General features: G+C 46.6%; 1 protein-coding gene across 2 annotated transcripts in view; it reads right to left on the bottom strand.

The window, feature by feature from the left end:
* B4GALT5 (beta-1,4-galactosyltransferase 5) overlaps positions 1-1,453 on the bottom strand; it is a 90,700-nt gene extending 89,247 nt beyond the window's left edge. Inside the window, exon 1 of one of the 2 annotated variants that reach the window (XM_025399272.1) lies at positions 1,154-1,453. In XM_025399272.1, the coding sequence (XP_025255057.1) occupies positions 1,154-1,268 (115 nt within the window). In that variant the 5' untranslated portion in view covers positions 1,269-1,453. The remainder of the gene's footprint in view (positions 1-1,153) is intronic. The other variant, XM_025399273.1, reaches the window with a different exon arrangement.
* Between the last annotated feature and the right edge of the window lie 17,928 nt (positions 1,454-19,381).

The following is a 19,381-nucleotide window of genomic DNA, read 5'->3' as shown; positions in this document are numbered from 1 at the left end:
TCCTGTCCTAAATGGTGCCCTGTGGTCTTATAAAAGACCATGCTTGGGGCGGGCGGGGGAGGGGTGGCAGGGTCAGTTTCTCCAGAGACTGCCTTTCCTTTAAAGGATAAGACTTTGAAAAGAAGGAGTACCCATTACATCTTTCCTCCATGCTCCCCCTTCTCACCTGGTACCATTTCCCAAAGGCCCCAGCCATATCCCCTTCTCTAGGGCCAATTTAAACTTTCCCTTTGTCCCCAGAGCAGGCACTATACAATACTGAAGAACCACTATCTACCCGCAAGGCTAGGAGAGGGCAGAAGTGGAAGAAAGGAGAACACAGACAGCACCCCTTCCCCAGGTCTTCAGTTGAGAAAGAAGCTGTGGCTGAAAGGCTGAGGGGCTGGGGGCAAAGGTTACAAGGATGTGCCCTTGTGGATACGCGAGGTGGGCGCAGGGGGAGATGGGGAAGAGGCATGGGACGCTCAGGGGGTTAGCAGGAGACTGAATGGGGGTGGACCTCTGTAAGGAGAAGGGGGGGACAGGCAGAGAGATCAGGCCACTGAAGAAGTGAACGTGAGTTACGGAGGACCTGGAGGTGGATGTAATGGGGGAAGTGGTGGAAAAAAGGGGAGGGAGGGGGCTCACGGGAGCAGGAAACGATGGAGTCACGGGGAGTGGGGGAGGACGGATGGGAGCCAGAAGGTGGGGCGGCCTGAGACCCGGGCACATGGGCTCGGCAAGGAGCCGGCGCGCCGCGGGGGCTTGGGGTGCGGGGAATGCCGGGAATGGGGGTTCCAGGAGACCCCGGGGACGGGAAAGGGAAGCGGGAGTTCTCGAGCAGCGGAGCAGGACGTGGGAGTTCCAGCGAGGCAAGAGCGGGAAGGGGGTCCCGGAGCAAGGGGCGGGCGTGAAGGCACCGTCCGGTTCGCGAGGGCGGCGTTATGAGGGGCGGGGTGGGCCGGAGGCTGGCGCGGGAGAGGAGTCCCGGGAGCCCGCTGGGGTGCGGAGGGCAGGAATGTCCTGGGGTCCCCGAGAGCCAGGCCAGGACTCCGGAGTCCGGAGGACCAGGCTGGAGGCCGCCTCCTGGCCGGGGCCCCCAGGAGGGGCGGGGATTCCCCGGGTCCCTCAAGGCCAGAGCGGCAGCCGACGGGGTCCCAAACCCCCTTCCTACCTATGCCGGGCGCCACATAGACGAAGTAGAGCAGCGAGGACGAGAGAGAAAAGAAGAAGAGCGCGGCGAGCAGCGAGCGGCGCGGCAGCCGCAGCAGCCCCCGGCGGGCGCGCATGCTGCAGCCGGGCGGCCGCTCGAGAGCCGGGCTGGGCCTGCTCCCGCCGCTCCCCGTCCGCCGCCTCCTGGGCCGCCGCCGCCACCGCCTGGGCCTCGGCCACCGCCTCCCGGGCCTCGCGGGCCGCCACTCGCCGCCGCCGCCTCGCCGCTCCCAGCCGCCGGCCGCCGCGGGCCGGGCCACATGAAGCGGGTGGGGGCCAGAGCGGCCCTGAGCGGGCGCAGCGGCGGGGGCGGGGCGGGGCGCACGCGCGGGAGGCGGGGCCAGCGCCGCCGGGCACCGTCGCAAAAGACCCGCGCGCTTGCGCTCGCTGCCGACCCTCGCCCGGCCCCCACGGCAGCCTGCATGGAATATCGCCAAATGGCGACAGCCCCTCTCCCAGTGCGGCCACCGCCCAGGCTTACGGGGAACGTCTCCCAAGTGCTCCGCGCTCGCTCGCCCCCATCTCGGGGGCCAAGGGACCATCTACAAAGTCTGACTCGTTTCGTTGCCCACTGCAGCAGATGAGTGGGGATTGAAAGGCTTGGGGATTCGGCCTGGTATACACCCTCATTCATTCATTCATTTATTCAATTCACCATTTACTTATTGAATGCCAGATACAGTTGTTGGCGCTGGGCATGCTACAGAGGAAAAAACGATAAAAATCTGTCTTCTTGAAACTTAAATTATGTGAGAGGTAAAAGAAACAAATCAACTAGTAATATCAGGTACTGGTAACACATATGAATACGATAAAACAGGAGGATGTATTGCAGGCAGGCTGGAGTGGTCAAGAAAGGCCTCACTGAGCAGTGACATGAGCTGAGACATAAAAGGGTGAGAAAGCGCCAGCTTTTTAGAATAACCTGGGGAAAAAGCAGTCATACCAGGGGGAACAGCAGGTGCAAAGGCCCTGAGGTAGGAAAAGGGCTGATCTGCCCCCGAGTTGAATCCAAGGCCAACATGAATAAAATTCAGTGAAGTAGTGGGGGAAGTAGGGATGAACTTGGAGCTCTAGTTGGGGTCCACATCCTACTGTATCAGAAATAGCATAGTGATAACAATTGTCGATGTCTCTAGACTTCTGCTGAGAAACATGGACTTTACTAATGCCATGAAATTCCCCCACTAGTCTTGAGATGTGTGTTGTTATTATTGCTATTGTACAAGTGAGGTTTCTGGATGGAAAGGCAATTCACCCAAGCCTTGCATCAAGGGCTCAAATCAAAACTAGCCTGTCTCCCATGTCAGGCCCTTGACCTCTAGGTTGTAACTGTCTCAGCAGTCTGTGTGGCCTCTAATTCTTATCCTGCAGACAAATCGGTATCCTATCCCCATCACCTGGGTGTGGGACCATATCCAAAAAAATGCTTTCAGATCAGCATCAGCTCAAAGGACCTCAGAAGGCAATGAACAGTCCTAGAAATGTATGGCAAGAAGCAGTAGCTTCAAGGAGCTGGACTGGAGAGGCCAGTGTCCCCGGTGTAGACATATCTGAAACTAGAGTACTATCTTGGAATGCTGGAAGCAGTAGGGAGGGGAGAGGACTTTGCAGAGATTCTGTGAGAATCAAAAATAATCCTGATTTATATTCCTAAAGTGATTTCTACTTTTTACAGTGTTTCTTTGATCCTTTGAGTGGGGCGTCTAGAGCCACACTGCCCAGGTTCTCTGACTCCCAGCTTTTCCATTGTTAGCTGTGTGACTTGTGTTAGAGTTAACACAAGTTAAACTCTCTGTGCCTCGGTAAAATGGAGGAGGTTATTAGCAACCTCATCAGGTTGTTGTGAGAATTTAAGTAATACACGCAAAGTGCACATAGTAAGTGCATTTAGCTGTCACCTAATTCAATACCCCTGGGGAATGGTATGGTGGAAGAGAAGAGGCTTAAACAACAAAAAAGGAAAGCAGAGAATTTTGACTCAGACAGATGTGAGTTCAAATCTCGGCTTGGCCTCTCCTGGCTGTGTGACTCTGGAAAGTCACTTACGTCTCTGAGCTTCTCTATTCATCACCTGTGAACCAGACCCAGTGCTGCCCACCCCACAGGGATGTGATGTGGATTAGATGAAATAGTGCAGGTAAGGCCCTGGACCAGAAATCCCAGACTAGCCAGAATCATCTAACTTACAAATATTTTGTTGGCCCACACAATGGCCCCTCCCAACCCTCATATCTATGAAACATTTTCAAACATATAGAAAAGTTGAAAGAATAGTAGAAGCATCATCCACACACTCCCCACCTGGATTTGATCATTCTTATCATTTTTCCACATGTACGTATCTATATTCATATGTCGAAAATTTTTATTTTTGCTAAATATTAAAGGTAGACCGGGCAATTATGCCTGTAATCCCAGCACTTTGGGAGGCAAAGGCGGACGGATTGCTTGAGCTCAGGAGTTTGAGACCAGTCTGGCCAACATGGCAAAACCCCATTTCCACAAAAAATACAAAATAATTAGCTGGGCGTGATGACGTGTGCCTATAGTCCCAGCTACTTGAGAGGCTGAGGTGGGAGGAGCTCTTAAATCCAGGAGGTGGAGGTTGCAGTGAGCCAAGATAGTGCCACTACACTCCAGCCTGGGAGACAGAGCGACACCCTGACTCAAAAAACAATAAACAAAGTAAGTTGCTGCCTTACTGATATTTCATGCCTTAATACTTCAGTAGCAAATCCTAAGGAAAATTACATTATCCTTCAGAACCACAGTAATATTAAGAGAATTAACAATTATACCATAACATTCTGTAATATCCAGTCTATTCTGGACAGAGAAAGAGAAACCTTCCTACATCTAAACTATGTACTAATGATCAATCTCTACTTCTGACCTATCTAAAATAATAAGGCATCAAAATAAATTGGTTATGTTTTAGGCCAGGTACAGTGAGTGGCTCACACCTGTAATCCCACCACTTTGAGAGGCTGAGGCAGGCAGATCACTTGAGGTCAGGAGTTTGAGACCAGCCTGGCCAACATCATGAAACCCCATCTCTACTAAAAAATACAAAAATTAGCTGGGCGTGGTGGTATGTGCCTGTATTCCCAGCTACTCGGGAGGCTGCGGCAGGAGGATTGCTTGAACCTGGGAGGGAGAGGCAGAGGTTGCAGTGAGCCGAGATTGTGCCATTGCACACTAGCCTGTTGTCCAGCCTGGACAACAGAGTGAGACTCCATCTCAAAAAAAAAAAAAAGCAAAATACAAAAATTTTGCACAAAAATTAGGCACAAGAATTGCTTGAACCCTGGAGGTGGAGGTTGCAATGAGCTGAGATCACACCACTGCACTCCAGCCTGGGCAACAGAGCAAGACTCCATCTCAAAAATAAATAAATAAATAAACTGGTTATGGGTTTTTTTGTTTGTTGTTTTTGTTTTTCAGATAGAGTTTCGCTCTTGTTGCCCAGGCTGGAGTGTAATGGCACAATCTTCACTCACAGCAACCTTCACCTCCCAGGTTCAAGCGATTCTCCTGCCTCAGCCTCCCAAGTAGCTGGGATTACAGGCGAGCACCACCACGCCCAGCTAATTTTGCATTTTTAGTAGAGACAGGGTTTCACCATGTTGGTCAGGCTGGTCTCGAACTCCCAACCTCAGGTGATCCGCCTGTCTCGACCTCCCAAAGTGCTGGGATTACAGGCGTGAGCCACCAAGTCCAGCCGTTTATGTTTTTAGATGGAAGAAAAAGAAAGATGTCAGGTGATCTAGGCATCCCTACCTCAAACTCCTTCCTCCACACCCCTTTTTCATCTCCAAGTTAGGTTTCCAACTCACTAAAGCATGCATTCATTATGTATTCATTTAACTATTCAGTTCCTCAGACAAACTCACTATATTCTAATCTCTGCTCAAATGTTACCTTCTCAAAAAGACCTTTCCTCTAAAGTAGCTTTCCTCTCCCCATCCCAGCACTCTCTATGCATATCCTTCCTCAGCCTGATTTTTCTCCATAGCACTTTTTATCCCCCTGACATTCTACTATACATGTATGGATTTACTTGTTCATTTTCATCTCCCAGATCAGAACATAAACTTCACAAGAGCAGAGATTTGGTTTCACTCTCTGCTGTATCCTTGCACCTAGCGCAGGGCTCAGCAGCCAGTGGGTGCTGAATAATTGTTGAAGGATGACAGGTGTGCAGTGAGTGTGTGCTGGGCATGGCAGATGCAAAGATGACTAAGACATTCTTGCAGCCTAGTGACATATGACCGACAGGAAAGTGACTAACTGGGGGACACTGTCATAAGGGCAGGACTCAGCATGGCTGGCAGTAGGGAAAGGTGTCCTGTGAGATTCTAGATGGTCTTTGAAGGGACATTGAGACAGGTTTGCTCAAGGGGCAGTGAGAAGAGGCCTGCCTGGTTGGAGCAGTTAGTCCTGCCAAGGAAAAGAAAGAGGTGAGGGGTGAGGCTGGAGGAGTGAGGCCTGATCCTGTGGCTCAACATGGGCCCTGAAATCAGACAGATCTAGCCACCAGTCTTCCTTCCTCCCTGCCCTCACTCTGTCATCTTGGCAAGTCACTTCACCTCTCGGAGACTCCATTTCAGCATCTGTAAAATGGAGATCAGACAGTTCCTTCCCCTAGGATTGTGCACAGATTACAAATAGTATCTCTATAAAGTGCCTGATATGTAGGAAGTGCTCAATCCATGGGAGCACTTAACGGTTCTTAACTTTTTCCTGTGAGCCATACAGAGCCCTTGAATGTTTTAGCACAGGGGAGTGGCCTAAAGAAAGGGAGGTCCTTGGTGAAATCTCAGGAGAGCATAAGTGGGGCCTCTTGTGCCTGTCAGCACCCAATTGCAGGCTGGCTGAAATCAAACACATAAAGAAAACAATACGGCAGGGCGTAGTGGCTCAAGCCTGTAACCCCAGCACTTTGGAAGGCCGAGATGGGCAGATCACCTGAAGTCAAGAGTTCGAGACCAGCCTGGCCAACATGGTGAAACCCCATGTCTACTAAAAATACAAAAATTAGCCAGGCATGGTGGCGGGCACCTGTAATTCCAGCTACTCAGGAGGCTGAGACAGAGAATTGCTTGAATCTGGGAGGCAGAGGTTGCAGTGAGCCGAGATTGTGCCACCGCACTCCAGCATGGACAACAAAGAGCAAAACTCCATCCTGAGAAAAAAAATAAAAATAAAAAAGAGCCAGGGTATCCTTCCCCCTACTTTTCCTTCTATCAAATAACCATCAATATTCTTCAGAGCAGCTGCCCACCAACTGAGTTCTAGAATGAGGAGGAGATGCTCCCAACTCCATTTGGCCAATAATGACATGTAGCATGAGCAATAAATAAAGCCTCTGAGATATAGGGTTTTTTTTTTTTTTTTTTTTTTTTTAGACAAATCTTGCTCTGTTACCCAGGCTGGAGTACAGTGGCATGATCTCGGCTCATTGCAACCTCTGCCTTCTGGGTTCAAGTGATTTTCCTGCCTCAGACTCCCAAGTAGCTGGGACTAAAGGCGTGTACCACCATGCTCAGCTAATTATTGTATTTTTAGTAGAGACAGGGTTTCACCATCTTGACCATGCTGGTCTCCAACTCCTGACCTCAAGTGATCCGCCCGCCTCGGCCACCCAAAGTGCTGGGATTATAGGCATAAGCCACCGCACCAGGCCAGGGGCTATTTTTAATACAGAAAACCTGGCCTATCCTTACTTATCATAAATATACTCTTCTGCAACTTGCTTTCTCCTGACATTATTTTTATATTTCCATAATGATACATGTAGCTCAAGTTTATTCATTTTCACTGCTGTGTAATATTTCATCATATAACTTGGCCTCACCTTTTAAAATCCTTTTTCCTAATAATGTCTATTTAAGTTTGTTCCAATTTTTTCCTCATACTGGTCCATAAATCCTTAGCCACAATTCAAATTGTAGGAAACCTAAAAATGGAAGGCTTTTTATAATTTATTTAGCAGCAAGATCTGACCTGATTTGAACTTCTTTAGTGGCAAAACCTGACCTGAATAGACAGAAAGCTATTTATAATCATTATGCCACTTAATGTGAATATTCATATGTTCCACTGAGGAAATATTTAGATTTTTTTTTTTTTTTTGAGTCAGAGTCTCCCTCTGTCGCCCAGGCTGGGGTGCAGTGGTGTGATCACAGCTCACTGCAGCATCAACCTCCTGGGCTCAATCGATCCTCCTGCCTCAGCCTCCTGAGTAGCTGGGACTACAGGCATGGGCCACCACACCAAGTTTAGATTTTTGCTTACAGGATGAACCAGTCCTCTCAAGGGGTATGATAGGAGATTTCATGAATGCATCATACTATCTTTCAAAATTCTGAGAATTTCTAAAATTCAAAACACGTTTAGCTCCAAGGGCATTGGATAAGGGATGGTGGACTGGCACAAACATGACTGCAATGTATGTGTGTGGCAGAATGTATTTTCCAAAGATGTCCTCAACAATATTTCCTGTCCTCATGCTTTTCTAGAACTTGCTGTAATTCCCCTTCCTGTGAATCTAGGTGGGACTGTGAATCATCCATAACCAGTAAAAAGATGAAAATGGCCAGACATGATGGCTCATGTCTGTAATCCCAGCACTTTGGGAGGCTGAGGCAGGCGGATCATTTGAAGTCAGGAGTTCAAGACCAGCCTGGCTGGCATGGCGAAACCCCATCTCTACTAAAAATACAAAAATTAGCCCAAGCGTGGTGGTGCATGCCTGTAACCCCAGCTACTTGGAAGGCTGAGGTGAGATAATAACTTGAAGCTGGCAGGTGGAGGTTGCAGTGAGCCGAGATTCTGAGATTGCCCCACTGCACTCCAGCCTGGGCGACAGAGCGAGTGAGACTCTGTCTCAAAAAAAAAAAAAGACGGAAATGATGCTGCACAATTTATGAGGTAATGCAGCTTCTTTCTTGATCACTGGGACACTCACCTTTGGAGCCTGGAACCCCCATGCTGTGAAGAAGCCCAGGCCAAGTGGAGAGGCCACATACAGATGCTATGGTCACGGCAGAGGTTCCAGATGACAGCCAGCATCAGCCACCAAGCATGTCAGAGAACAAGGCTTTAGCTGTCCCAACTCCCAGCTGTAAAGTCATCCTCACCCTTTAAATCTTCCTGTCTAAAGCCCCAGACAAGCTGTCCCACTGTGCCCTTTCCAAAACGATGAGCATGATAAAATGGTTATTGTTTTACACCACTAAATTTGGGATGATTTGTTATGCAGCAGCAGTAGTAACTGGAGCAATACACTCTTTTTTTTTTTGAGAAGGAGTCTCTCTTTGTTACCCAGGCTGAAGTGCAGTGGCGCAACCTTGGCTCACTGCAACCTCTGCCTCTTGAGTTCAAGCGATTCTCCTGCCTCAGCCTCCCAAGTAGCTGGGATTACAAGTGCACACCACAATGCCCAGCTAATTTTTGTATTTTTAGTAGAGACAGGGTTTCATCATGTCATCCAGGCTGGTCTCGAACTCCTGACCTTAACTGATTCCCCCACCCCTCTGCCTCAGCCTCCCAAAGTGCTGGAATTACAGGTGTGAGCCACCACAATCAGCTGCAACATGCATCTATATGTAATTTGTGCATGGGGCAAAAATGTCTCCAGGGTACATGGTTTTCAAAAGAGGATTTGGTGAACAGGTGAGGTATGCAAATCTTCTGCTTTACTATTTTCCAAATTGTTCTCCAAAATGGTTGTAGCAATTTATACTCCCAGCAGCAGTGAAGGAGGGCTTCCTTTATTTCCTGCTTCACCCACCGTTACTGTGATCAGAATTTTCCAGGGTTTGGTCCTTCTGCCACCAATCCCCTCTGAAGAGACAGAGTAAGATAAGAGTTAGCAAAGGCCTCCAAGAGCTTTGATTCTGTACAGGACTATGTCTTTGCTGTCCAAAAAAACCTGACTCATAGCCAGGTGTGGTGGCATGAGCCTCTAGTCCCACCTACTTGGGAGGCTGAGACAGGAGGATGGCTTGAGTCCAAGAGTTCTGTGTTGTAGTGCACTATGTCAATTGGGTGTCTGCACTAAGTTCAGCATCAATACAGCGACCTCCCAGGACTGGGGGACCACCAGGTTGTCTAAGGAGGGATGAACCAGGCCAGGCTGGAAATGGAGCAGGTCAAAACTCCGGTGTTGATTAGTAGTAGGATCGCGCCTGTGAATAGCCACTGCACTCCAGCCTGGGCAACATATGAGACCCTGCCTCTAAAATAATTAAAACATTAAAATAAAATAGGCCAGGCATGGTGGCTCACACTTGTAATCCCAGCACTTTGGGAGGCCAAGGCGGGCAGATCACCTGAGGCCAGGAGTTCAAGACCAGCTTGGCCAACGTGGTGAAACCCTGTCTCCATTAAAAATTCAAAAATTAGCCGGGCATTGTGGCCGGTGCCTGTAATTCCAGCTACTTGGGAGGCTGAGGCAGAGGTTGCAATGAGCCGAGATCACACCATTGTACTCTAGCCTGGGCGACAAGAGTGAAACTCTATCTCAAATAATAATAATAATAATAATAATAATAATAATAAAACTGGCATATCCCTTTTCTAAATTCTCCTCAGTCTTTCCCATCCTGGAGAGGAAGGCCTAAGGCATGACAAGATTACTCCTAGTATTGCCTGATATAACTCATTCTCTCATTCAACAGATATTAGTATTTATCAAGTACTGGCCCTGCCTCTAAAATAATTTAAAAATTAAAATAAAATAGGCCAGGCATGGTGGCTCACACCTGTAATCCCAGCACTTCGGGAGGCCAAGGCAGGTGGATCACTTGAGGTCAGGAGTTTGAGACCAGCCTGGCCTACGTGGTGAAATCTCATCTCTACTGAAAAAAAAAAAAAATTAGCCAGGTGTAGTGGCAGGTGCCTGTAATTCCAGGTACTCGGGAGGCTGAGGCACGGAAATCGCTTGAACCTAGGAGGTAGAGGTTGCACTGAGCCGAGATCGCCCCATTGCACTCCAGCCTGAGCGATAGAGTGAAACTCTGTCTCAAAAAAAGAAAATAATAATAATGTTTATCAAGTACTGAGCTAGATACCAGACATTTTTCTAGATGCTAAGAGAAAATTGTGATGATGATGATGATATCACCGCCATCTAGGGACCAGGTATTTATTGAACTTTTTAGTCACCCAACATCCATTCACCTGACTTCTGAAACAGCCAGATTTCTTTCTCTCCTTGTTTTCAGTCTCTGTGGTTCTCTGAGGTTGTTAACTCCATTTCCATCTCCAGACATGATATGAACCAGCCTGGCCGATCAGAATATTATATTCCTTTTGCAATAATGATTGGTTCAGGGCTGAGCAGACCAGCCAGAGCCAATGATACTAAATGTCCAGCTTTCTTTGTGCCTTTGGAGAAGCCAACTTTCTCTTTCGTGCTAGACATAGACATGACAGGTTGTGAGGCCACAGCAATGGCAACTGTTTTATCAACATGTGGAACCTGAGAATGAAATGAGCATATGAACAGACTCTGATACAAACAGCAAAGAGAAATTTAGTACTAATTATATAGTTTGAGTCTTGAATTCACCTAGCCTTGACCTGCCTTTCTTTCCTTCCCCAGCTTTGTATCTTCTGAGGTTTTTAGAAGTGTGTTTTGTTTTGATTTTAATTGAATCATAGCACACATACAGAAAAATACACATTGTAACAAAAGTATAGTTTGCTAAATTTTTACAAATGGAATATACCATTTAACCAACACTCACATCAAGAAATAAGGACATTATATGATGTATACATGTACATCATATATGTATATGTATGTATATGTATATGATATGTGTATGTGTATGATGTACACGGTCTCCAATTTATGATAGTTTGACATACCGATTTTTTTATTTCATGATGGTGAGAAAGTGATACATGTTCAGTAGAAACTGGACTTCAAGAAGGCTGGGCACAGTGGCTCATGCCTGTAATCTCAGTATTTTTGCAGGCCGAGGCAGGTGGATCACTTGAGGTCAGGAGTTCAAGACCAGCCTGGTCAACATGGTGAAGCCCCATCTCTACTGAAAATACAAAAAATGTGCTAGGCATGGTGGTGTGCACCTGTAATCCTAGCTACTTGGGAGGCTGAGGCAGGAGAATAGCTTGAATCCAGGAGGCGGAGGTAGCTGTGAGCCAAGATTGCAGCACTGTACTCCAGCCTGGGTGACAGAACAAGACTCTAAGAAAAGAAAGAAAGAAAGAAAGAAAGAAAGAAAGAAAGAAAGAAAGAAAGAAAGAAAGAAAGAAAGAAAGAAAGAAAGAAAGGAAGGAAGGAAGGAGGGAGAAAGAAGGAAAGAGAGAGAGGGAGGGAGGGAGGGAGGGAGGGAAAGAAGGAAGGAAGGAAGGAAGGAAGGAAGGAAGGAAGGGAGAAAAAAGAAACTGGACTTCAAGTACCTATACAACCATTCTGTTTTTCAGTTTCAGTACAGTATTCAATAAATGACATGAGATATTCAACACTTCATTATAAAATAGGCATTGTGTTAATTTTACCCAACTTTAGGCTAATATAAGTGTTCCGAGCACATTTAAGGTGGACCAGTCTAAACTAAGATGTTTGGTAGGTTAGATGGATTAAATGCCTTCTCAATTTACGGTATTTTCAGCTCACAGTGGGTTTAGCAGGAGGTCGCCCCTCTGTATGTTGAGGAGCATCTGTGCTGTTATGTCTGGTTTCTTTTGCTCACCGTGTTTGTGAGATTCATGAATACCGATGAGTGAGATTGTAAAACCGTTCATTTTAATTGCTGAATAGTATCCCGTTGTGTGATACACCATAGTTTACTTTCCAGTTAACTGCTGTCATCTGGCATTTGGATAGTTTCTAGTTAGAGGATACTAGGAATAAAGTGCTATAAGCTCCCTGGGACAGTGGCTCTCAGGCTTGTGAAATACTCTCTTGATGTAGTGTATTAGTCAGGCATAGCTGGGGGCTCACATGATATCAGCAGCCTTAGTTTCTCTCAGTGTCTTAGTTCTGCTTCCCTCTGAGTTGGTTTCATCAGATTCATGTGTTCCTCCTGACCAGCTCATTCCCAGCTGCTCCAGGCGTCCATTCCCCAGCCAAGTCACTTAGCCAAAAAAAGAAATTTTATAATAAAGTCTCATTGGTCTGGCTTCATTCACATGTTCCTCCCTGAACCGATCCCTGTGACTAAAGGGATGGATTGTGCTGATTGGACAGAAGTGGTCACATGTCCACTCCCCAACCCGTCTGGACCCTGGAGCCAGGAAGCAAGATCAGCTTCCTGTGAACCACATGGCTGATGTGGGGAGGGGTGGTTCCCCGAGGGGAAATCAAAGTGCAATTATTCAAGTGGAATTGTTGCTGGGCAGGCAAAAACAACAGATATTTATGGACCACACCAAGTTTTTTTCAATGCCTTCATGCCTTTAGGTGCTCTGTTTCTGCTATGAGGAAATACTTGTTTACTTTCTCCTCATCCTCTAAGACCCAGCTTAAATACCTTTCCCATCCTGAAACCTCCCAGAAGTTTTGGACTTGATTCTGGATGGGTGTTCTTTTTTTTTTTTTTTAAGACGGAGTCTCACTCTGTTGCCCAGGCTGAAGTGCAGTGGCACCAGCTCACTGCAAGCTCTGCCTCCTGGGTTCAAGCGATTCTCCTGCCTCAGCCTCCCGAGTAGCTGGGATTACAGGCGCCCACCACCACGTCCAGCTAATTTTTTGCATTTTTACTAGATACGGGATTTCACCATGTTGGCTAGGTTGGTCTCGAACTTCTGACCTCAGGTGATCCTCCCACCTTGGCCTCCCAAAGTGCTGGGATTAGAAAGGCCTTAGCCACCACGCCCGGCCTGGATGGATGTCCTTAACCTCCATTTACTCTCCTTCTGTTGGAAGAGGCTCAAAAGCTTAAAACAGCATTCTGCAGGCTCTCTTGCAGCTAGGACAGTGGGAAGTTAAGTTCTGTCAGTTAGATTCATTTGCATGAGATCTGGAGGGTGGGAGAGAGGGAGGGGTCATCTTCCTGGAGCTGTGTCAGCTAAGGGAGCAGTTCTGGCAGGTGGGAGGAGCGTGTACAGTGGAGTCCACTGTGCAGTCCCCACTTAGGAGGGTGTGAGGCAGTAGGATGGAGGCCATGCTGGTGGCAGGGACAGCAGCAGTTTGGTAACCTTGGGAGCAAGGACTTGCTGGAGGAACCTTGAAATCAAAAGCCTGAAATGGCCCCTGACTTCTACTCTTCCAGACCTCCTGATGATTTTGTAAGCACCTATATCCCTGTATTAGATCTTTTTAAAATTTATTATTTATTTATTTTTTAAAATTATAGACACAGAGTCTTATACTATTGCCCCAGCTGGTCTCAAACTCCTGGCCTCAAGCAATCCTCCCACCTGGACCTCCTAAAACACTGGGATTACAGGTGGGAACAACTGTTCAGCCTCAAAATTCTTTTTGGGACCAGGTGCAGTTGTTCCCACCTGTAATCCCAGCACTTTGGGAGGCCAAGGTGGGTAGATCACTTGAGGCCAGGAGTTTGAGACCAACCTGGCCAACACTGTAAAACCCCATCTCTACTAAAAATACAAAAATTAGCCAGGCGTGGTGGCCCATGCCTGTAATCCCAGCTACTCAGCAGGCTGAAGAAGGAGAATCGCTTGAAATTGGGAGGTGGAGGTTGCAGTGAGTCAGGATCACGCCACTGTACTCCAGCCTGGGTGACAGAGCGAGACTCCATCTCAAAAAAAAAAAAAAAAAATTTACGGAGCAGGCATGGTGGCTCATGCCTATAATCCCAACCCCTTGGGAGGGCAAGGCAGGCAGATCTCTTGAGGTCAGGAGTTCAAGACCAGCTGGAACAACATGGTGAAACCCCATCTCTACTAAAAATACAAAAATTAGTTGAGCATGGTGTGTGCCTGAAATCCCAGCTACTTGGGAGGCTGAGGAAGGAGAATAGCTTGAACCCGGGAGCTGGAGGTTGCAGTGAGCTGAGATCGCACCACTGCACTCTAGCCTGGGCAACAAGAGTGAAACTCCATCACAAAAAAAAAAAAAAAAAAAAAAATTTACAACCTGGCATGGTGGTTCACACCTGTAATCCTAGCACTTTGGCAGGCCGAGGTGGGCAGATACCCTGAGGTCTGGAGTTCAAGACCAGCTTGGCCTACATGGTGAAAATCCGCCTCTACTAAAAATATAAAAATTAGTTGGGTGTGGTGGTGCACACCTGTAGTCCCAGCTACTCCAGAGGCTGAGGCAGGAGAATTGCTTGAATCCAGGAGGTGGATGTAGCAGTGAGCCAGGATTCCACCACTGCACTCCAGCCTGGGCGACAGAGTGAGACTTTGTCTCAAAAAAAAAAAAATTTACTTAATCAGCTGGGTGTGGTGGCTCCCGCCTGTAATCCCTGCACTTTGGGAGGTCAAAGGGGACAGATCACTTGAATTCAGGAGTTCAAGACCAGCCTGGCCAACATAGCCGAATTTCAGCTCTACTAAAAATACAAAAAATTAGCCGGGCGTGGTGGCGGGCGCCTGTAGTCCCAGCTACTCGGGAAGCTGAGGCAGGAGAATGGCTTGAACCTGGGAGGCGGAGGTTGCAGTGAGCCCAGATCGCTCCATTGCACTCCATTCTGGGTGACACAGCAAGACCCTGTCTCAAAACAAAACAGTACAAACCACTGAACAAACAAAACCCTTAATCTTTACAACAACATCTTGAGGTAAGTACTATTTACCTCAGATGAGGTAATCTGGTTCTGCAAAAGGTTCTGCAAACATTCAATGATTTTATACATGGACAGATGTTCTGCAAAAGGTTCAAAATCTACTTTGCAGATGAGGAAATCAAAGTCTAGAAGGATTAAGAAATTTGCCCAAGGTCACACAACTGGTTTCTTATAGACTATGTAAGGTTATGGGTAGATTTCATAATGCCATGGGGAATGCTCTTGAACAGCAAGGACTGTCCTTAAAGGGAAGCACTGTCTTTTTTTCATCTTTGCACCCTAGTGCCTAAATCAGCACCCTAAGCACTTGATTGGTGTTTGGTAAATATTGGTTGAATGAATGAATGACACTATTTATGAATTCAAGTGAGTCTGCTGTGAAAAGAAAAAAAAAACTAAAGATTAAAAATAAATTCAGAGTATATTTTCCCACTAGAGCACAGGTGAGCAAAGTTATTTTATTAAGAGGCAGATAGTAATCTTTTTTTTTTGAGACAGTCTCACTCCATCACCCAGGCTGGAGTGCAGTCACATGATCACTGCAGCCTGGACCTCTTAGGCTCAAGTGATCCTCCCATCTTAGCCTCCCAAGTAGCTGGGACACAGACTTACAACACTATGCCTGGCAAAGATTTTTACTTTTTTCTGTAGAAACAAAGTGTCATTATATTACCCAGGCTGGTCTCAAACTCCTGGGCTCAAGTGATCCTCCCACCTTAGCCTCCCAAAGGGCTGGCATTAGACTAAGTAATTTTTTTTTTTTTTTTCGAGATGGAGTCTCGCTCTGTTGCCCAGGCTGGAGTGCAGTGGCTTGATCTCAGCCCACTGCAGCATCTGCCTCCGGGGTTGAAGCAATTTTCCTGCCTCAGCCTCCCGAGTAGCTGGGACCACAGGCACGTGCCACCACACCCAGCTAATTTTTGTATTTTTGGTAGAGATGGGGTTTCACCATTTTGGCTAGGGTGGTCTCAAACTCCTGGCCTCAAATAATCTGCCTGTCTCAGCCTCCCAAAGTACTGAGATTACAGGCGTGAGCCACTGCGCTCGGCCAATATAGTAAATAGTTTTTATTTTACTGGCTATACAATCTTTGGCACAGCCAATTAATTCTGCTATTCTATCACAAAGGCAGCCATAGCCACTATGTAAACAAAGGGGCGTGTTTCTGTTCCAATAAAACTTTATTTACAAAGACAAGCAGCAGACCAGATTTGGCTCATGAATTACACTTTGCTGACCTTGCCCTACAGGATGAGTTTTAGTATATCAAAAGATTTATGATAGCTTACTGTACTTAGTAAAATCATTTTTTTGCTTTGTTTTGAAAAAATTATTTTATTTTATTTTATTATTTTGTTTGAGATTGAGTCTCACTTTGTCTCCCAGGTTGGAGCGCAGTGGCTTGATCTTGGCTCACTGCAACCTCGGCCTGCCGGGTTCAAGTGATTCTACTGTCTCAGCAGAGCTCAGGAATTTGAGACCAGTCTGGGCAACATGGTGAAACCCCATCTCTAAAAAAATACAAAAATTAGCCAGGTGTGGTGGTGAGCGCCTGTAATCCCAGCTATCTGGGGATGCTGAGACAGTAGAATCGTTTGAACCTGGGAGGCAAAGGTTGCAGTGAGCCGAGACTGTGCCATTGCACTCCAGCCTGGGAGACAAGAGCAAAACACCATCTCAAAAATGAATAAATAAATAAAAATACAAAAATTGGATGGGCGGGATGGCACACACCTGTAAGCATGCGCCTGTAGTCTCAGCTTCAAAGGAGGCTGAGGTAAGAGAATTGCTTCAACCCAGGAGGCAGAGATTACAGTGAGCTAAGATTGAGCCACTGCACTCCAGCCTGGTCGACAGAGTGAGACTCTGTCTTAAAAAAAAAAAAAAAAGGATGATGAAGCTGTCTACATAAGGATGTAGAAAAGTCTCTAAGATACAGTGTTAGGTTAAAAACTAATTGTGTATCTCTATAAAATTGAATATATATATACACATATACATATGGAGTTGGGCATGGTGGCTCACGCCTGTAATCCCAGCACTTTGGGAGGCTGAGGCAGGCAGATCACGAGGTCAGGAGATCGAGACTATCCTGGCCGACAGGGTGAAATCCTGTCTCTGCTAAAAATACAAAAATTAAATAAATAAATAAATAAATAAAAATAATTAAATAAAATAAAATAAATATTGTGTCAGGGTCTATATAATTTTTTAATGTTTATTATTTATGTATTTATTTTTGAGACAGAGTCTTGCTCTGTCACCAGGCTGGAATGCAGTCGCGGAATCTTGGCTCACTGCAACTTCCGCCTCCTGGGTTCAAGCGATTCTCCTGCCTCAGCCTCCCAAGAAGCTGAGACTACAGGCGCATGCCACCATGCTCGGCTAATTTTTGTATTTTTAGTAGAGACGGGGTTTCACCATGTTGGCCAGGCTGGTCTTGAACTCCTGACATCAGATGATCCACCGGACTTGGCCTTCCGAAGTGCTGGGATTACAGGTGTGATCCACTGTGCCTGGCCTAACATTTTTTTTAAAATATAAAAATGCAAGTGGGCCAGGCATGGTGGCTCATGCCTGTAATCCTAATGCTTTGGGAGGCCAAAGTGGGAGGACTTCTTACGCCTAGGAGTTTGAGACTGCCATGAGTTATGATGGTACCACTGCATACCAGCCTGAGGGACAAAGAAAAACCTGTCTGAAAAAAAAAAAGAAAATAGTAGTTACCTACTGCAGGGGGAAGAAAACATATGAATTATTATCCATTTAAGGATTAAATATAAAAACATTCGATCAAGGTGGCTCACACCTGTAATCCCAGCACTTTGGGAGGGTAAGGTAGGCAGATCACTCGAAGCCAGGAGTTTGAGACAGCCTGGCCAACATGGCAAAACCTCATCTCTACTAAGAATACAAAAATTAGTTGGGCATGGTGGCAGGAGCCTGTAATCCCAGCTACTTGGGAGGTTGAGGCAGGAGAATTGCTTCAACCCGGGAGGCGGAGATTGCAGCTGAGATGGCACCACTGCGCTCCAGCCTGGGCAACAGAGCAAGACTGTCTCAAAAAAAATAAAAATAAAACAATGATAACATACACATACATTCACACACATGCAAATCAGTTGATGTTTCTTTTGACAACCTAAAATAAAAGAATCAGAATCCAGTTTTTTTTAACTTTTTTTTGTTTTTTGTTTTTTGTTTTTGAGACAGTCTTGCTCTGTCCCGGAGCTTGGAGTGCACTGGCGAGATCTCAGCTTACTATCCGCCTCCTGGTTTCAAGCGATTCTCCTGCCTCAGCCTCCCAAGTAGCTGGGATTACAGGCACATGCCACCATGCCTGGCTAATTTTTGTATTTTTGGTAGAGATGGGGTTTCACCATGTTGATCAGCTGGTCTCAAACTTCTAGCGTCAAGCAATCTGCCTGCCTCGGCCTCCGAAAATGCTAGGATTACAGGCATGAACCACCCCGCCAGGCTTTTTTTTTTTTTTTTTTTAGGCTTTTAAAAAATAACAGACAGAATCCCAATATGTCACCCAGGCTGGAGTGCAGTGGAGAATCCAGTTTTAAAGAGTGTATTCAAGCGAGAAGCTGTGAATGGCCACTCGGAAACACAGACTCCAGAGAAATGGGGTGAGTGCTCAAAAGTTAAAAGTTAAGGTCTTCCTTATATAGGCAGAAAACAAAGAAATTTAACAGGATTATGACTTTTTTTTTTTTTTTTTTAAAGAGATGGGGTCTCACTCTGTTGCCCAAGCTGGAACACAGTGGTGCAATCAGGGCTCACTGCAGCTTCAAACTCCTGGGCTCAAGCCATCCTCCCATCTCAGCCTCCTAAGTGGCTGGGATTACAGGCGTGAAGCACTGCACCTGGCTTCATTACAACATTTTCTACACAAGGCTCGTTTATGAGTTACAACAATTTAATTAGCTATGGTTTGTTTTCTTTTCCATACAGTTTGTTTTTATTTCCTTTCTAGTTTTAAAGAGTGTATTTAACATTCCATCTCAAGACAGTGTGATGATAGTCATGAAGTCTTCGTGTGAGAAAGGCAAGAGGGAAGTTATCATACAATGAAGATGAACAGTGAAGAGGAAAGGGGTCTTCCCTGGTGCCCTTCAGTCATTTGTAATCTTTTCTTTTCCTTCCTTCCTTCCTTCCTTCCTTCCTTCCTTCCTTCCTTCCTTCCTTCCTTCCTTCCTTCCTTCCTTCCTTTCTCTCTCTCTCCTTCCTTCCTTCCTTCCTTCCTTCCCTCCCTCCTTCCCTCCCTCCCTCTCTCTCTCTTTCCTTCTTTCTTTCTTTCTTTTTTGAGACGGAGTCTCACTGTGTCACCAGGCTGGAGCCAGTGGTACGATCTCGGCTCACTACAACCTCCGCCTCCCGGGTTCAAACGATTCTCCTGCCTCAGCCTCCTGAGTAGCTGGGACTATAGGCTTTCGCTACCACACCCA

This window comes from Theropithecus gelada, chromosome 10 (genome assembly GCF_003255815.1).
Source record: "Theropithecus gelada isolate Dixy chromosome 10, Tgel_1.0, whole genome shotgun sequence".
In the NCBI taxonomy this organism is placed as follows: domain Eukaryota; kingdom Metazoa; phylum Chordata; class Mammalia; order Primates; family Cercopithecidae; genus Theropithecus; species Theropithecus gelada.
Note: the sequence above shows the minus strand (reverse complement) of the source record. Positions and strands in the feature narration are given on the sequence as shown.